The 20,213-nt window shown below is 35.5% G+C and overlaps 1 protein-coding gene across 2 annotated transcripts; it reads left to right on the top strand.

The window, feature by feature from the left end:
* The first annotated feature begins 1,771 nt into the window (after positions 1 to 1,771).
* On the top strand, positions 1,772 to 19,981 carry LOC121644726 (macrophage mannose receptor 1-like). Of its 2 annotated transcripts, XM_041992884.1 has the most exons (32): positions 1,772 to 1,961; positions 2,559 to 2,915; positions 3,182 to 3,352; positions 3,571 to 3,726; positions 4,772 to 4,882; positions 6,346 to 6,483; positions 6,605 to 6,781; positions 7,583 to 7,737; positions 8,303 to 8,416; positions 8,607 to 8,722; positions 8,840 to 8,988; positions 9,080 to 9,279; positions 9,575 to 9,690; positions 10,492 to 10,569; positions 10,891 to 10,966; positions 11,087 to 11,240; positions 11,920 to 11,958; positions 12,692 to 12,855; positions 12,976 to 13,037; positions 13,873 to 13,973; positions 14,086 to 14,228; positions 15,177 to 15,282; positions 15,592 to 15,719; positions 15,858 to 15,902; positions 16,009 to 16,111; positions 16,279 to 16,511; positions 16,702 to 16,867; positions 18,236 to 18,400; positions 18,533 to 18,649; positions 18,828 to 18,983; positions 19,131 to 19,160; positions 19,365 to 19,981. In XM_041992884.1, the coding sequence occupies exons 1-32, from the start codon at positions 1,850 to 1,852 to the stop codon at positions 19,604 to 19,606; spliced, it is 4,380 nt and encodes a 1,459-aa protein (XP_041848818.1). In that variant the 5' UTR covers positions 1,772 to 1,849; the 3' UTR covers positions 19,607 to 19,981. The 2 variants fall into 2 exon arrangements, with proteins under 2 accessions (XP_041848818.1, XP_041848819.1); XM_041992885.1 differs by lacking the exon at positions 10,492 to 10,569 and having other exon boundaries at positions 1,773 to 1,961.
* The last annotated feature ends 232 nt before the right edge of the window (positions 19,982 to 20,213 follow it).

Here is a 20,213-nt window from a genome sequence, read left to right as displayed (position 1 = left end):
GATATTTAAATAGCAACATATGGTAAAGATTTTCAGCTCCCACAATTTAACCATATCTACCAAAAACTTCTTTTTTGGGAAACTTAGTTGGCTTCTGTGTCCTTGGTGAGTAATAAAGCAAGTCATCATCATTTGGGTATTTTGGTTCTCTCTAGATTCCCATGTTTGGTGAAATTTGATTAGTATTTGGTGTCATTTATGTTGCAGTTATGCAAAATAAATAGGTTTTCCCCTTTCTCTCAGGCTTTAACGGTGCAACAGCTTCGTACAGGCCTCTTCATATACAATCACTACAGCCACACAGAGTCAGATTTCAGCTGAGCCCTCAAGCTGAAAAAGGAGAAAACTTGAAGAGGAAGTGAAAATACAACATGCTATGATAAATGTAAAGGAAGAGTTCGACATCTCAGCGCTTCCACTCCAACACAGGATATTGTGTTGCTACATTCAGGATGTTCTTTTCATCAGCAAAATTAAAATAACATATTGGAAACTTTCTACATCTATAATATCAAATATTAAAGTACACAAACTTGCATCCCAAGAGTGTATGTGTTCATACATGTATCAGAGACTGCATATTTTTATAGCGCCTATACAAGCATGCATAGTTTGAACAACTTTTATGAACGTACATGTAGTCCAGACTCATTAGCTAAGTGCCAACTTGCTGATGGTGATGTTTTGGAATTGCAGCAACATTGCAGCACAAAACGTTTAAGCACTTCCCACCAAATCCACCAAATAGTGACTTGTTTTCAAATCTATCTATCTATCTATCTATCTATCTATCTATCTATCTATCTATCTATCTATCTATCTATCTATCTATCTATCTATCTATCTATCTATCTATCTATCTATCTATCTATCTATCTATCTATCTATCTATCTATCTATCTAAACGATAAACAAAAATTTCATTTTGTCATATTTCAATCCAAAATGAAATTTTTCATTCAGTCTCTTAAATTTCTTTTCTTGAATGACATCCAAATGACTGTGATGCCTCGTTATTATGTGAGTTTCTAATGAAAAGGAGAATATTACTGTAGTCAAACTGGAACATTCTGAATGCACTGCTGGAGGTTTTCTGCATTAGGAACACTTGGAAAAGGTTTGTGGAGTCAAAGCATTGAATTTAAATTAACATTCTATGACAAAAGCTTTTCTGATGAACTATATGACAATCTATATAATCTCCTGGGGAGTGCTCCTGCAACCAAAAACAACCTAAACACAACCAAATGAAAAGGTTATGTTAATGCTGCCTTAAAGTTACGATATTGTCCTGAGACCTGAATTGTCTTTGTTGAGCTATTTGTATATAAATCTATCTTTGAGCCATATTTATCTTTGTGCTGTATCTGTCTACATGTATCCTACTGTGTAGTAATGTACACTTACACAGGTAGACCACTGTATCTACCTGTCTAGAGAGTAAAATCTTGTGTATTTTGACTTATAGGCTATTATGAATCATTATTATATGCCAAAGCTGTGAGGGTGAATGCGATACATCAGATATGTTTCATGATTCCTATACAGCATGAATTTTCTTCACTAGATGGGAAGTAACTGTGGCGCCTTTACTTCTGTAGAGTGACATCCGTGCGAGCAAAAAAGCACGTGTTTGTGTGTGTTTGTGTGCATTCTGCCACTACTTCCTTCCCAACAACACACTCCACCCACCCAATCCTGAACCAAAATGTTGAAATATGCCAATCTGAAGCAGGACATTTTTTCAATGAAAAGGAAGAGAGAGAGAATAAAAGGCATGTCAGTGTGCTATTAAGATTCCCTCCTTTTTCATTTTGATGCTCATATATCCTCCGCTTGCAATGCGGGAATGATGTCTGCTACCCTGAGACTTATGAGAAGAATGTTGACACCAAGGATAACTTTAGCAGCTTTTGTGCTCCTTATCCCAGCACCTCAGTATTCAACAGCAACAGAAAATGGTAAAGTATAACTTTGTGCTTTTTTTGCGTCACAATATTATTAAACATTTTTTTTAAAATCATCAATAGATATTAATGTTGATTTATTACAACAATCCTTATTAGCTTTATAATTTTTACTCTCACACTCTTTTTAATAATCTTATTTAATGACTTTAAACACCAATAACATGCAAAGATTAAAAAAAAGGCTTACTTTAAATATCATAAAATATTTCTAGATTCTTTTTTCAAAATCTAAACTTTCACAATTAATTTCTGGCACCATTCATTTATATTAAAAAGTAATTCTAAGGATATGTTATCACAATTTTAGTTTTTCTGAGTTAAACAGGAAAACGTGTATTGAAGGGAGAAGAACTGCAAGAAAAAAATAAATGTAAAAAAGAAACATCAACAATTAGAGAAAGTATAGAAATAAATAATAGCAACAAACGTTTTGGTTAGTTTTCATTTGCAGGATAAAGGAAGAACCTTCACAGCAGGATCTGAAGCAAAGATACTTAAAAATGTTATACTCAAAGATCCAGTCCAATAACATGATTAGTAATTTTTAGTAATTAGAATTTTTTTTCTCTTTTGTATTTCTCTCTACAGATTCCCAATTTTCACTCATTAACAAAGCCACTGGATTTTGCTTGATGAAAAGATCTATCCGCTGCCTTGAAATGCGTTGGACATCCAAGAACCGCATTTTTGTTGTCTTGACCAAAAAGTGCCTTGGAGCGCAGGGCAAGACGGTGGGCAGTGAAGTGAACCAATATGACTGTGATGAAAAAAGCGACCTCCAGAAGTGGGAATGCAGGAACGGAACGCTGCTCGCCCTCAAAGGCCAACAGCTCTACATTGAACTCAAAGCTGATGAGTCGATCGCTCTCTCCAAAACTGTTGGGCCAAATAACCACCTCACAATCACAGGAACATCCAGTGGTGCCTGTACAAGAACACACAGAGGTACTGAACAACACATGCTGTGTGTGTGTGTATGTAGCCTCTATATATCTAAAGATAAAGGAAAGTTTTTACTTTAAGATGACTCACATCAGAGGCAGTTTGGGAAAATCTACTGAATCTAAACATCAGGTCAACTCTTACAGTGACATTTGTGTGTTCAGGAAGTTTTTGGTAAAGCAGTCTTTTTAGGCATTTTTTTGTTTTGTTTTGTTTTTTACAAGTTCTGTTGTGATTTAAGATCATCAACCTCCTTTTTTCCTCTCTAGAGCTTTACACCATCGGTGGAAATGCATTTGGTAGGACCTGCATGTTTCCCTTCATGTACAAAGACCGCTGGTTTGGAGACTGCACTCTATTTGACGCCTCATCAAAGCGCAGCTGGTGTGCAGTTGAAACCAAATATGAGCATGAGCTGTGGGGATACTGCCCAACTTCTTGTAAGTTTGTCTATGTTAAATTTCACTTCAGTGAATAAGAACCATCTTAACATGACCTATATTATCTTGTAGATACAAACCATGCACAGCATTTTTGATCCAAGGAATTATTTAAACGAGATGTTAAACAAAGCAAACAGTATAACAACACAATGCTAGAACGTAGTAATAAAACATTTGATTGACTTGAGACACAATTTTTTTGTTTGACTGTACAGCCACAGACCACTGGACCAAAAACTTTGCAACTGGAGCCTATTACCAGGTGAACATGCAATCGGCCTTGACTTGGACACAAGCTGACATCAGCTGCAAACAGCAGGCCGCCACCTTAGTCAGCATCACCGATCCACACGAGCAGGCTTTTATCTCAGGTAAGGTGCCACCTGCTGGATACTTGCAACTTCAAAAGTAACACAACTCAGTCTATTGTCTTGTACAATAATAATTTTTATTAAATACTGACCATTGCAAACACAGTCATGAGTCAAATGAAGCCATAGAGTTAAAAAGATGCAGTTACAGCAGAGCAAATGAGGAGAAAGCATAGTTTCATTCTCTGAATCAAATGAAGATGATTCAGAATATCATTAATTAAACAAAAAGCATCATAAAAGAGGTCAATGTGAATTTGACTGATGTTTACTTACAGTTAGGGATCTTTTTTAGAAGCCATCATGATATAAGAGGCTACAGAGTGTCTTCATGTTTGCTGTTTCACATCCTTGTCAGCTGCTCCTTATTATCTCTGGCACTAAGAGAAAACACTTCAGTCAAATCCACTCCAACTTAGTCAGCACATAAATCTGCAGCACACGTCTGCTCTCATCACTGCAGATGCATCTGCACCATTTTTTTCCTTCCTTAGGATGGACAACATGTGGCGGCCTGATATTTCTACTTATTGCTTTCTTAATTAAAATATAAATGCAGCTAAATGTTTCTTCATTCAAATTTGCAGTGTCTGCAAAGGAATAACTACCATTTATACTGCCAGTGGGTGAATGTTTCACAGCTCAGTCTGACAGTTGCAAGGAGAAGCCAGCATATGACACAATCCAGAGGTCACAGTACAATGAATGCTAAAGTCTTGTGCAAGAGTTACTGTTAGAAGGAGCATGGTCTGTTTTAAGTTAAACAAGGGACGATTTTAAGTAGGACTCTGTTAAGTGCTACATGCTAGGCTGTAACCTGCATTTTTCAGTTAGTTTCAAGTTCACAGAAACTTTAGAAGCTCCAAAAGCGGCGATGCAAAAACAGAGCTTTTCATCTAGGTGGCTGCATACACTCTCTACTTAGGAACTTCTGCCCCTAGCCTGGTGTATTATTTGTTGCTGTTGCTTTTATTAAGCAACAAAAAAGAGGAACAAAGTCTTTACTCTCTACTCTTCCCCTTTTGTCTCCATTTATCTACCACAGCACTTGTGGGCTCAAGCAAAACCAAACTTTGGATTGGGCTAGTTTTGGACCCAGAACATGGCTGGCAGTGGACTGATTGGAAACCTTTCCGCTACCTAAACTGGGCAGCATGTAAGTTTTCACTGTCTCCAACATCTTATCAGAACAAACATTTATCAAAGTAAAAGAAAAAATTCATGGGGTCAGTGTAAGTACAGCTCTGTAACTAGGTCTTTACATATAATGTAACTGTGATTTCTTGAAGCTTTTTCTATGACAAAAACAGTGCTGTTTGATGCATTTCAGAACACAAAATCAAACATACAAGTTAAAAACAATGTTTTTATTATGGGTCATCATGAACACAACAGCATGAGTGTGAAACTGGCAGCTAAAGGACATGGTGTAAGATGGAGGACCTGAATGCAGGACTTGGAAGGAAAGAAGTAAAAAGATGGTTTTAAGCAAGTCACTTATCAGTGAACGAAAAGCTCTGCCACTATATTCAATAAATCTACAAACACAAATCCAAAAATTAGGATGAGACATAAAAACTACAACAAACTGGCACAATGACCTTGCAGAGACCAAAACAGACAGCTGCTATACTTAGGGACTAATGCCACCTGGGCATCAGGTGAATGGAAACACTAATTGAACAGGAGTACAGCTACAATAAAACTAATACAATAAAAACTGGAAGAAGTTGAGAAAACATTATGTTAAAGTCTAAGAAACTGAAACATTGGACCCCCAAACCCTGGGACTGTGGCATAAACTACATGTACTACATTGTTTTGTTGCAGTCGGAAGGTTATCATTTATGATTTCTACATACAAGTTGAATTCAGAGAAAAGCTCACATAAAACCCTTACATGCTATGCTAAGCCAAAGTAAGTGACTAGCTTGTGAACCGATAATATATTATTGACATTTATGCACGAAACAATAGTTCAACTGAATGCTAATGCTTGAAAATGAGTACTTTGTGGATTCAGTGTAGTTTTGTTTGAGGTGGAATTTGGAGGAGATAGGCATTGACTTGAACACTAAAATCCTCAAGACCTTCTTTCTTAAAAACAATTCCAAATCCCTTTATTCACTATTATTTGCATACCTCAGCCCACATGCATAGAATAATACCACTTATTTTATAACTAGTGGAGAATACGTCAAAGCCTGAAATATTTCATGTATTGTTTTTAAAACTTTACTGCACCCAAACTGCCAAAAACAAAGTGACATTATACTTAGTTTTATGTATTTTTCTCTTTGTAACAAAACCTTCTTTATAACTGCCAACACTATTTTCTATCAATCAGTTTGTCTTTTTTAACAATAAATCTCAAATTGAGTTTATTCAAATGAACAGTTTAAACTTATTTTACTTAAAATATTACATGCTGTGATATTTCATGATGTGGCAAAGCTATATTAATCATTTTGTCTTTGTTTTTTTGTTTGCCATGAAAATGTTGATATGACTGAATGCTCCACTGTCCAATATGATATCCAATATCCAATATGTCCAATATGACAGGAATGCTCCACTATCGAAGCATAAAATCTGACTGAAATCAACATTTTGTTTTAGCTAACCCCCTTCCAAATCCAGGACACAACTGTGCACTTCTTGACACTGCTTACCAGCACTCATGGCAGAGTTCATCTTGTGTCAAGAAACTGGGCTACATCTGCTACAAAGGCGGCACTCAACCAGCTCCCTCACAGAGTAAAGAAAAATCTATTTTACTCTGATATTTAACTTTTATTTGGTTACTTTTAATGTCTCTTTATTTTAGTGGGTGATATCTGCCATACAATTTATGTGTGTGTGTTCTTTTCATCATCAGCTGAACAAGGATTTTGCTCAGATCCATGGATTCCTTACAATGGCCACTGTTTCCACCTTCAGCGCTCTCCTCAGACATGGCCCAACGCTCTGACTGAGTGTCGCAAAGAGGGAGGGGACCTTGCCAGCATCCGTAATATTGAGGACCAGAGCTTTGTCATCAGTCAGCTGGGATATGGTTTGTGATAACCTCGTTCCTTGAAAAAAATACAAGAAAATTATAGATTTTTCCCGGATGGCCATGTATTGGTCGGTATCAAGAACTTATCTGATGGATATATAGAATATACCATTTCTTTTACTGTTCCTCAAGCTGCTTACTGACAATAAAATGCTGTACTTTTAAGGCAAAATATTTAACTTTCCAGAACGTTATCCACTTGTGGTGATTCCGGGCATTTTGAAACTTTTTTCAGACTGATCCTGGATGCAGGATGTTTTTTTGTTTTTTTTTTTGCAATTAATCAAAACTGTTATCTTTCTTTTATCTGAACTAAATGAATTTTAAAGCCTAGTTTAATTTGAGCATTCACTATCTAGCTCCAGCTGACTCTGATGGAGTTTATAAATTGTCCATGTGTTCATTTAACAGAAAATGTTGATTCTTAATAATATATATACTAGAAAAACCTAGGAGAACAAGCTGTTTGCATCATATTTTTATACTAGTCCAACCTAAATATACTTTTTGTATTTTGTGTGAGAAAAGAACAAACAATAATAAGTAAGAGAAAATAATAGTCTGTAATTATGTTCCCAGCAATTATGACTAAATACAGTTCATCAGTACATCTCTCCATAATTGCATAAACAGGATTCAGACAACACCTGACAGATATAATGAACTCTGCACACTGCTGTATGTCTTGTTGTTTTCCATAGATTCTAGCAATGTTAAAATGATACCAAATAACTAATTTAACTCTACTGCACACAAAGCAGCTTGCTAAGGGACATTTTTAAATGCCTGTGTTTGCAGCATCCACTGATGAGCTGTGGATTGGACTGAATGACAGGAGGACAGAGAGGTTGTTTGACTGGAGTGACAGCTCAACTGTAAGCTTCACCAGCTGGGAGTTTGGAAAACCATCTGTCTCTTCAGACGGAGAAGACTGTGTTCTCATTAGAGAGGAGGTAAGAGCACTGTGAATATGATTTGCTTATTTGTCCTACCTAGATATACATGTGAATGAATCTGATTATAGTCACTTTGTTTAAAGCTCATGATGCCATCAGTAGAGTCAGTACCATAGTTTTTTTTTTTAACATACCTGATATTACATGGCATGAGAGAAGACTGAACTGTTTAGAAATTTACAAAGTAGGTCAGTTGATTGCCCTTATTCACCTTTACAGAATTCAAGTCAATTCAAAGTCAAGCTGAAAAGATAACTGTCCAATCACTGCTTATATATGCCAAAAACGGAACCCACTACAACATTTGTTTACATCTCACTGGACGTCATTTTCCACGAAGACATGACACCCAGAAAACTGCTGTCATGAAATAGGGCAGTTGTAACATAATTTTACATCCTTTTATTAATGTTTTTGCTTCATTTTAAAGCATGTACAATGATGAAGTGAGTCAATTTAAGAGAAGAAATAACAGAAAAAAACATAAAATTAATAACAGGTAGAACGTTGCAGTGTCCAGTCCACCCTTATAAGCTTTTTATGATATTCTTTTGTCCTGCAGAAGGGGAACTGGGCAGATCGTCTGTGTGATGAGAAACATGGATTTATTTGTATGAAGCAAAGTGCCACTGAAAGAACTAAAGATGAAGTAGAGCTGGATGTTGGCTGCAAAGCTGTGAGTAAAATTAATTGATAACTGTGTTCATTAAGGTCTAAAAGTAGTTTTACGCACAGACACATAAAAAATAATATAAAAAAAATCAATATTTGTAATTTCAAGAGATACAGAGAAATAACATGAAATGAATTATGTTAAATTTAAATTTAAACTATTTGGTTCTTATCTGTGTTTATTCTATTTTCAGGGTTGGAGAAAACATGGTTCCTATTGCTATTTTGTAGGAACTGAGACAAAGACTTTTGATGAGGCTAAAGAGGACTGCAAGACGTCAGAGTCCTACCTAGCTGACGTAACTAATGGGTAAGAATATTTAATGAGTTAATATGTAAATCTTCACATGCAAATACAATAACGTAATGTAGAGTATATTAATTTGAATTAAACAAAACACCTATTAATTTGTATTAATATTTGCAGGGTGGATAACGCCTTTCTCGTGAGCCTGGTGGGACTGAGACCAGAGAAACACTTCTGGCTCGGGTTGTCAAATATGAATAACATTGATGTTTTTTCATGGACCAATGCAGAATATGTGAGATTTACTCACTGGAATGCTGGAATGCCAGGTGTGCAAAGATATGAAATTCCATCCTTCAGTGCAAGCACAAACAGCAGCCATCTATTGAAATTTAACTATTGTTTCCCTTAAACGTAAAGGCTACGGACAAGGCTGCGTTGCCATGGCCACTGGGGTTTCAGCTGGACTCTGGGATCTGCTGCCATGCACCAATCAGGAGAAATACATCTGCAAACACCTGGCAGAGGGGGCAGTTTCCACAGTACCACCACCAACCCAAACTCCTCCCCAGTGTGCAGCGGGTTGGACTCGAGTAGGAACAAGAAATATCTGCACTAAGGTACAAAAAAGGATCAACTTGAATCAAGATTAATGAAAACATTTAGAATATTCAAAATACCTACCTGCTGCTCTACCACTGTCCCATCACATTCACCATTTTATATTAGTGCTTTTTAAATAGTGAAGAGTGGATTTATTTATATGAGAGAAATTAGTGGTGAGTGGTTGGTCATGCTGTGTATGCTGTATACATCCATAAATACTGGCACCCTCTTCTTTTTACTTATTTTTGTATGTAAAAATGTATAAACTATACATTTTCATATTGAGATATATTTGGTCTTCCATTTAAGTTTTTCACAGGGCCTCGCTCAAGTGAAAAGACCTGGTTTGAAGCCAGAGATTACTGCAGAGCCATAGGAGGAGATTTGTTGAGTATGCATGGTGCATCTGACCTGAATGTGGGACGGTGAGTACAGGTTAAATACTGTTTAAAGATGCCCAAATAAAGAAGAAAAAAAAAGAAAAAGAAAAGAAGATGCCCTAATTAATATGCAAAAAAGAAAGAAACAAACCAACCAACAAAAGACAAACACCATTCTGCATCAACATTGGCATCTATACAACAAAACTTAATGAAGTCCCACTTTAGGTGGAAGAAAAACACTCAAACAATTCAAACATGCACTTTGTTATGTTATGGAGGCTAACATTATATTTCACCTCCACAGAAATCAACATTTTTTTTTGGTTTTCACAGTAATGAGTCGGCCACTGCCTCTGTGAAAAAAGCATTCATTTTTGCAAACATTTTATCCAAACAAGCTCTTGCCAGTTTTTGTCTATTTTTTTATGTATTAATTATGGACTTGTTGTTTCCTCCATCCTAAACTTAACAAGAAGACAGACACGTTTTAACGAATAGTTCACAGAAATTGGGTCATTTAGAATGGTCAAAGATAACCCAAAGATTAGAAGAAATACTTTCCCCCATAGATATGGGGACTTGTGAACTATTTTCTTAAAATGAGATTTCCTTTTTGATTTTGGCTAAGTTTGTTTTTGAGTCAAGAGTCTGCAGCTTAATGTGACACCCAGTTACACAAAACATCTTGAAGAATCTTGTAGAGGTGATGGAGGTGTCCAACCTTTACAATCCAAAGACCCATTTTCCCTTAGCCAAGCAAAATAAAACATGTTTAGAGCCACAAATGTTACGAGAGCTTTAGAAGAAAGACATCTTATAATTTCTGATAAATATCTACTATAGGATATACCGGAGTACCCTGAGACAATCCACACTTCGAACCTCCCTCCTGCGAAGATTCAATCCAGTGACCTTCTTGCTGTAAGGCTGTAATGATAACCACCACACCACCTTGCAGCCTGCGATTAATAATTTATGTACATTAGTGAAAGGCAATGATTATGTACGTATGTGTGTGCATTTTAAAGGAGCAGAGAACATTTTTTCTAGCATAGCTTTTTTTCTATTATTGTGGTGCTTGTTGCAGCCTCCACAGTTTCTATCACATCCATGGAAGAGAAGGATGAGACAAGACCTATTCAGCCATTTGAGGGCTTATTGTCATTAAATCCTGCACACTGTGCCTTCAAAGAAATATATGCATGTGATAATTTGTATTATTAATTTTTCTTTAATATACAGAAGAGCGGGAAAAGCTTGGATAGGACTTCATGTCCCTGAATCAAACGTTGGCTATGCATGGAGTGATGGAAGCCCGGTTAGTTGATCAGTTTTGCAAACATCTTCTACTCCTATTTTAGTATTTATATATATATATATATATATATATATATATATATAAAATAAAATGGAATTATTTCTTTCTTTTTTCTTATAGTTTAACTACCAGCACTGGCAGGACGGAGAACCGAACAATTTCAATAATGCTGAATCTTGTGTTGAGTTTGTGATACACGACTGGGACGAGGAAGGCTCTTGGAACGACCTGAACTGTGAAAGTTACAATGACTGGCTGTGTCAAATCCGAGCAGGTACAGCTGAGGAAATGTTTCTTGTGTCTCACAAAAAGACACACAAGGGGTAACACACAAAAACCTAACTGAGCTAACAAAGGAAAACTTACAAGCCCGCCCCGCCATCGATGCTGGAGTATAATCTCCTCCACTTAGCTGGCTCTGCTTCGTAGCCACCTGCAGGTTCAAGCCAAGGAACGGAGCCAATAAAACAACTAAAAAAAACAAAAAAATCATAACACCACAATATAAACCAAAATATGCACCAATTTTAGGTTACGCGTCATGTTATTGATTAAATTAAATTAATGTCAAACAAACAAGTCCTATATGAAAACAAAACAAAATATAAAATATGTGTGTGTATTACTGTTTACTGCAGGTTACCAATTATGTGTGGCTGTAAAGTTTTAATGCAAAGCACTCCCAAAAGCATTATTTTGTTAAAAATACATCTCCAGAAAAGATTCTTGATTTGATGCAAGTTTACTAATTCTGAAAAATAATTTCATATAAATATTATTACAATTTTATTCCAATTTTAATTTATTTTACCTTTTATACTCAGTATAGAATTAGTATCTAACAAATGGAGGACATTTTGGACAAGAATCTCTTTGGCAGTATGAGTGTGTACTCAGCTGTTAATAAGAAATTTCTTTCTTCAATCACAAGTCTGTTCTTTGTACTCTTACAGGAGTAACTCCAAAGCCACCTCCTAATGATACAGCAGCCGGTAAGTTCACAATGACTGATGACGCTTTCAAGGAAATGAATAGCTCAAATTAAACTGGAACGTCACAAATAGCCTTTCTAAGGACTTGAGATTGTGGTGAAAAGATATTGAGAGTTTACATACTTTTATTGAGCAACACTTGATCATATACGTAGATGTGATCAAGTGTTGATCATTGCTGATGATATGATTTTACAAGCTCTTTTATTTATTTATACAATTTAATTAATCAGTTTTCATGTGAATTTATTTTTCATTTTTTGGATAACCATGATGAAATACAAAAAACAGGTGACAATTTTCCTTCTCTGACCCCAAGAGTTATCCAAGAAACGTATTCATCTTTTTTTCTGTATAATCAGAGAAAATTTGTTTACCACACTGTACTGCTAAGACATACATCTAATGGTCTAATGGACCTGACAGATTTGGTAAATTGTTGCCTAAAGACAAAAACTATTTGAATGTCTCATTAAACTAAAGAAATGCATGTATTTTCTGTCTGTGTATAAATAGTTCAGATCAGTTTATATTTATATGTTACTGGTTATAAAACTCAGAGAAACACAGAATCTATGCATATGTGATGTTACAACACCAGTTACAAAAAGTTTTCATATTTCTATAATAAAATGCAGATAGTAGTTTTTTTTTTATGTCCTGATCAAACTAATAACATGCAACAGTTTTTGGAATTTAAACATTAATGCAGTATGTCTCTAAACTTTTACAGACTATAATGTTACTGCAGATGGTTGGATTGTGTGGAATGGAAAACAGTATTTTATCAACAGAATGTCAAAGTCCATGGAAGAAGCTCGTCACTTCTGCCAGCAGAGGCACAGCGACTTAGCATCAATCAGCAGTAAAGATGAAAGCATCTTCTTGTGGAAACAGGTAGGTGTTTTTTTGTTTTTTTTTATCTTGCCAAGGGACACATTTAGGGTTTGATCCATAGACACAGTTTATTAGCTAGAAAGGTTTTTATTATTTTCATTTATATTTTTTTCTTAACAGGTATCCAGAAGCTATGGGGGATATTATATAGGTTTGTCTGTGGATCTTGATGGATCATTTTGGTAAGTGCTAATACTACAAAGGAAATACAATTTAATGATGGGTAGAAAAGAGAAATTAGTTAAATAGGTATTAATGCAAAGGACTTCAAGCTGGGTCACAGCATGCAAGTCAATTTAAGTCCAACTAAAATTGTACAAAATCAAATCAAAGCTCTCAAATCATGATTAACACACTTATATATACTGGGATTAAATCACTCATACATACAGTATAAACACTCAACTATACTGGTGCCTAAACGCTCTGCACATGCTCTGAAGTTCCATCTGCATGTAAAAACACTGATGAATTAATCTATATTAATACATCTGAATTGCCAACAAAATTGCTATTGTTCACATTCTGTTTGTTTTGTCCAACGGGTAAAAGTATTTCCAGAGTTACCTTCTGCTTGATAAAATCCAGACTTTAGTCTGTCAAAATCAGCATCCAAATATCTTCAAGGCAACATCTGTGCTGTGATTTTGGCCATACATACATAAATGATAATCTCCCACAAAGAAAGTTATCGGTGGCAAAATATCATGAGCATTCTTTCACCCAGACTACGGTGTTGCACTGTGGATGTACTTCGGTTCTTGATGCATGCTGGGATAAGCATTAAATAACGTTCACAATAGTTTGACTGAACTGGGCACTTAACTGTGCAAAGTTTTTTAAATATCTAAAACAGTTATTTTATTGTAGACATTTTAACTGCATTTATTGTCATCTGTCTTCTCTTTATTCACCGGAAACAAAAACATGCATCAAAGTGGAAAAAGTCTGATGTCAAGCAAACATTATTTTATAATTGCATATTATAATTCAAATTAATTTTATTTTGTATTAAAGGTGGATGGATGGCACTCCTGTATCGTTTCAAAGGTGGGATGAGAATCAGCCTAATTCTGAGGTCTATGATGAGAACTGTGTTTCTATGACTTATCACATGGGTGAGCAACCAGGCCATGCACACAGATTAAAAACTGGATTAACCCAAGCACATCTAAGATAAATACTGTTTTTTGTTTGTTTGTTTGTTTGTTTGTTTGTTTGTTTTTGCAGGTTTTTGGCGTACATCTAATTGCGGAAAAGAGCTTCAATCTATTTGTAAACGAACCCTCTCGCCACCAGTCAATGCCACCGCAGCCCCAACAGCTCCTCCTCGTGGAGGCTGTTCATCACCATGGATTAAATTTGGCACAAAGGTCAGAAATCATAATCAGCTTATAAACATAGATGCCTGCATGTTTTTCTGAGATTTTTATCCTTGTAAACATGATGCCATGATAAGTTCAGCTGATCTGCCTGCTGCACATTCATGCTAAAACTCTTCCTTTCAATCACATCTGCTTGATTCAGGTGGAGGCCACTGATGTCCACTGAAGTCATTGTGGTCATTTTTGAGGTGTTTCTTTTATGACATGTCATTGTCATGCCACAATTAGTTAATAAAAGACAATACATTTTAGTCAAGTTTAGGTCTGTGGATTCATGTTGTTGACATCAAATTGTGACTGTCAATCTGAAAGCGTCAACCAAAAGTCAAGTTATGAAACCAGGCAAAAATTAACTGAAGGTTCTGTATGAATTTTTTTTAACATAGTCAGACCACCATCTAACGTTGTCCCAATAAAGTAGTAAGTGAGTGCATGGTTTCCTTAGATAGGCTATTATTTTTTATGAGTTGGCTTGCATGGACGATGTTATTTTAATAGGACTAATGTGGATTTGTTTGGGATCACAGTGAACTGGCTTGAATTAATTATGTGTGTTAAGTGCCCTGAGATGACTTTGTTGTGAGCTGGCGATATACAAATAAAGCTGAATTGAATTTAAGAGACTCAAATTTAACATTTGACATAGGTGTCTCTTCATGAATTGCATGAATATAATATAAATGGTACAGCTCTATTAATCCAAGACCATGACTACTTGTACACAGCTTGGTGGATAAGTGTTACCTGATTAACCACATTTAAACATATAAGTCGATTATGGATGGATTCTGTTGCATATTTGGTGAAGGGCATTGTCACAATTAGCTAAAGCAGGAAATGTGTGTGTTAGTGAATATATCGGACATGCACGATGAATCATATGAACTTACAACAACTCTATTTACACTTTTTTAATATAAAATTTCTAACTTACAGTGTTACAACATCATTACTGAACGTAAGACCACTTGGGAAGAAGCGCGGAAAAATTGCATAGGGATGCAAGGCCATTTAGCCTCCATTCTCAACAGACAAGTTCAAGGTTTGCTCTGCTTCTCTTTGTACATTATACTTAACATGTGTACAGTGTAAATAACACATGACCACAAAATGATAAAAAAAAAAAATAATTTGTTCAAACTGGTATGAATCATTATTTATAAAATGTAAAAAGCAAAAAAAGATTACAGTCCTTGGTTAGCTGTATCTAATTGTTTTAACATAGCTGTTGGTTTATTTAGTTTTTACTTAATTCTGTTGGCATGATTGAATTTTAACAAATGAAAATAGAAAATTTGTATATTTAAGTGAAATTAAATTGTGACTTATTTATTGTTTTTGGCATTTTCAGCATTTCTGATTACAAAAGTGGCCGAATTATCAGTTACAGAGCTGTGGATAGGTTTGAGCAGTTTGAAACAAGATGGATTTTACTGGGCTGATGGAAAATCCAGGCAATATACCAACTGGGGTTATTCTGTAAGTAGATTCACTTTAAATGTGGCACAAATTCATTACAAAGATTCCTCCAGCTGTAAATGCTGTTTTTGCTTGCATCTTGTGGTCAGGAGCTTTTTATCTATTTGTTTATTTATTTATTCTGGGTTTGCTTCTTAGAAAAGCCAGCGTCGTCCTGGGTCATTTTATCAAAGATGGAATGAGGTGGATATTACGTTGTCTTTTGTAAAAATTATTGCATTAGAAAACATAAACTTTTCTTAATGAAAAATCTGAATGGCATGCTGAAAATCTTATCACCCCCTACCAGGATGAGTGTGTGCTGATGACCAGCAGTTCAGTTTATGGGATGGGTAAATGGATAATTAAGTCTTGCAATGACACCAGTGGGTTTATCTGTCAGAAAAATCTTGGTGAGTCCATTTTTATTTAGTTCTGTTAAAGCTAAGAAAAAGAGGCAGACAATACAATGTTTAAGTAAAGTATTTCTTACTAGTCTTACTATGAAGTTAGTAAACCTTTAAAAAATGTCAGTAATGATGAAAACATGGCATATTTTGTTTGACTTTGCTCTGGACAGACACATCTATCCAGGACCAACCGGAACCAATAGACCCCAACATCTACAAAAGTCTGGGAAATGACAGCATCAAAGCTGTGACTCAAAATCTAACCTGGGATGATGCTAAAAGACATTGTGAACAGGATCAGGCAAAACTGGCAAATCTACGAAATGAATGGACGCATGCTTATGTTGAGCTGCTTGCTTTGAATCTTAAAGCGCCTCTGTGGATTGGACTTAACAAAAATCAGGTAGAAGACTGCAACCACTTACTGTGGCATGACACTTAATACATTTGTTAAAAATATTGATTTCGGACTGCATAGTTTCAGAAAAGTATACTAAATTTATTTATGTATTTATTTACTTATTTATTTATTTATTTATTTAGCAATTTTGAAAACAACACACAAGTTTCATGTGACCTTTCTTTGCTTTCAGACTAATGGCATTTTTAGGTATATTGATGGTTGGCACTTGAACTCGGCCAACTGGGCTGGAAATGAACCAAATAGAGAAAGACCTTGTGTGTACATAGATTTGGAGGGAAAATGGAGGACTGCTTTCTGCAACCAGACCATGAACAGCGTTTGCATGCGGTCAGCAGGTATGGCTGGAAAAGAATAAAGCACATCAATAATACTTACTCTTGAAACTTAAGTGGACGTACTGGGTTTATATTGTCATTTTCTTGGGAATATTTTGGGTGAAACGTTAACTTGCATCATAATTTTTACAAATTTGCGAGTATTTTATTGGACTCACAATCAGGATTTATTTAAATGATCAGTATCGGGGCCACTGAAAACATCTTATCTCCAAATCTCTGTTGTTTAAAGTCAGAACCGTAGTGTTCAGTGTACAGTGACTAACACATGGCTAGTTAGCATATCGAAACAGAGATGCTTTAGGGAAGCTACTTCTCATCACCATCACAATTGATTGATTGATTGATTGATTGATTATTTATTTATGTATTTATATTCTATCAGTTAAAATATCTGGTACTTTAGCTGAAGTTGTTTTAACTACTGCAACATTACACAAAGGACTGTCTAGGAAACAGAAAAAAAATTTTCTTCAATCGTAGTTTGTTAATATAATTTAAAAAAACAAACAAACAAAAAAAACATCCCCCTTTTGGTTATTTTGAAGTTTATGAAGATTTATTCAGCCTCCATTTCCTGAATTTAGACATGGCGACGGGTAAAGAAATGTTATAATCGGTGTTTGATTGATTGTTGTGTGCCTTGTAACACGAATCCTTATGAATCTATAAACAAGTGCTCATAGATATAACTGCCAACATCTTGGTCAATAATTCTGTGATTATTCTGGGCTAAGTAAATGAGAAGGCTACAGACTAGTTTTTTCCTCATTGATAAAGTGACAACAATACATAATTGATTAGGTGTACCAGTGTGATCATCACACACGGGCAGTGGTTTCATCTGTGCTACAATATGTTTGACCCAACAACCTCACATTTTGAAATTATATGGTTGTGTTTTTCTTTTTCCTGTGTAATAAATACATTAGAAGTGTCAATAGAAAAATGTATAGGTTTAGCCATTTTCCCCTGGATATAGCTCTTCATTAAGTATCACTTGAAGCCTTCAGTTTTAGTCTGCTCAGATTTTACAAATTAGGATGTTAAAAACCCTGCATAGATCCTCAATTGAGATGTATAACATTGTTCTTCATAACCATGTCCGATGCTGACAATGATGACTGGCTATCATATGACATCAAAATCTAGTCGTTACTCTGTTCTATCAAATTGTTCCTCCAGAGCTGGGCTATTCAGTTTGGCCCCACAATTCCCCAGTGTGGCCATCATTCAGGATTTGGATTAAAGCACAACACTGTGTTTCACAGAATATCAATCTTTACTGTGACTACATTTAATAAAACGGAACAATTAATTTGTTTTATACTGTTATTATATAATCACAACAGTCACTGTCCTCCACAGATATGCCACCAACAGAATCCACCACATTTCCTGGAGGCTGTCCAGAAGATACTGATGTGGAGTACCAGCAGAGTTACACATGGCTGCCATTTAAGGGTTACTGCTATTTGTTTATCACAGATGAAATTGAATGGGCAGATGCTGGAAGCAGCTGTGTACGGCACGGTAAGAGACACTTTTAAAAATGGACTCCATTCTGGGTCCATTGTAAACTTTCTGTATTGTCAGTAATTATGACTTAAAAAAAACACCAAGTATCCCTAATAAATGGTTACATCTTCCCTTTTTGTTTTGAAGGCGGAATCCTGGCAAGTATAGAAGAACCATCTGAGCAACAATTCATCAAAAGCAATATAGAAGTATTCCAAGATAGCCACAGATCTTTCTGGATTGGCTTTTTTAAAACATACAAAGGTAAGGCCACAATGTTTAAAAGAAAAAAAAAAAAATAAATAAATAAAATATATATATATATACATATATATATATATATATATATAAAACTTTTTTTTGCAAATAAAAAAGAATGTAAAAAGGAGTCTTTAACTAACTATCAAAGTGAAAGTCATGCCGCATTTCTGTTTGGCTCTAGGGACATGGTTGTGGTTAGATAAGACAGTAGTGGACTACACTAACTGGGCTGCAGATGAGCCTGATTCTGACTATGGAGCCGTCAGAACCTCAGATGGGACTTGGACTTCAGGTCGCAGATGGCATGACAGACCATATATTTGTAAAACACCCAAAGGTAAGATGCCTCATCACTTCTTAAGCATTTTGTGTAACTTGATAAACATCTCTAAAAAAGTTAAAACTAGAGTCTTACTGACTGTGTGTCAGTACTGAAAACAAATGACAATTGTTTATGCGACCAATTTTCCTTCTTTCCCAACAGTGACGATCACAGATCAAAAATCAAAGCCTGGTAAGTTGAACTTTTTTAGCTCCTTAAGCCGTATAGTTCATGCATCATTACACCTTTAGCAGCATTAAGTCAAATCTAAAGCGGTAAAGTTCAGTGTGCTTAGATTTAAAGTAAATAAAAAAGAGAGAAAAAAGAAAAGAAAAAAAAAGATGTTTTGGTTTTCAAATATTATAATTGATGACCGTCTGTTTGTTGGATGTGCAGAACCTCAGGTAGATCCGGAGAATCGCAGTCGTGTCCACACAAGTTTGATAGTTGTGCTGCTCATCGCAATAACTTCCACGCTGATTGTCGTTGCATTCTTCCTCTACAAGAGGTCTCCTCTTCCTCTCCCCACCTTTGAAAATCCACTCTACTTCAACAGCGAACAATCTCCACCCGATGTAGTTGACACCAACAAACTGATTGAGAATGCAGAAAACCCTGAGCCTATACTAACTCTGTGATTTATGAAGTTGCAAAAACTAGTGGGAGATGAAATTTACTACACTCATGTACTATACTCTGATGCTTCAGTGCTTTTGTTTGTTTTTTGTTTTTTACTACATACAGTATATATTCTGTTATTTAACAGCATATCACTAAGTTTGAGTTTCAGCGACGTTGGAAATGTCTAACCTCACGGAACAGCACAATTTAGGCTCTAGGATGTCTCAGTAGGAATCATTAGCATGGGATTTGTCTTTATACCTACAATTGAATGTAAATAATTGTTAAATGTGGTGCTCATACCCTTGATGCTGGTCATTGCTTGTACTCTTGAGACGTGTAAAAAGATCACTGCTTATCACTGTTGAATAAACATTAAACTTGGCACAAAGGATTCGGCTCAAGTCTCCATTATGCAAGATATAAAGATCAATTTCTTTAGCATCAAGCTTTAGGTCAAATTGATAATTGTAAACAAAAGCCCTAACGCTGTTTAATTTTCATCCATTTATAGATTATATAGAGCCACTTATTCCTATGTGTGTGTGTGTGTGTGTATATATATATATATATATATATATATATATATGTATGTATGTATGTCGTCACTTTGCGTACTAACAT

Source organism: Melanotaenia boesemani, chromosome 8, assembly GCF_017639745.1.
Source record: "Melanotaenia boesemani isolate fMelBoe1 chromosome 8, fMelBoe1.pri, whole genome shotgun sequence".
Lineage (NCBI taxonomy): Eukaryota > Metazoa > Chordata > Actinopteri > Atheriniformes > Melanotaeniidae > Melanotaenia > Melanotaenia boesemani.
Note: the sequence above shows the minus strand (reverse complement) of the source record. Positions and strands in the feature narration are given on the sequence as shown.

What these genes read in the sequence shown, in the direction of transcription:
- LOC121644726 (XM_041992884.1), top strand. Translation starts at nt 1,850, where the DNA reads ATGATGTCTGCTACCCTGAGACTTATGAGAAGAATGTTGACACCAAGG. An exon ending in GTGTTCTCATTAGAGAGGAG is followed by an intron (nt 7,738 to 8,302) that starts GTAAGAGCACTG and finishes TTTGTCCTGCAG; the next exon opens with AAGGGGAACTGGGCAGATCG. An exon ending in TTCTATGACTTATCACATGG is followed by an intron (nt 13,974 to 14,085) that starts GTGAGCAACCAG and finishes TTGTTTTTGCAG; the next exon opens with GTTTTTGGCGTACATCTAAT.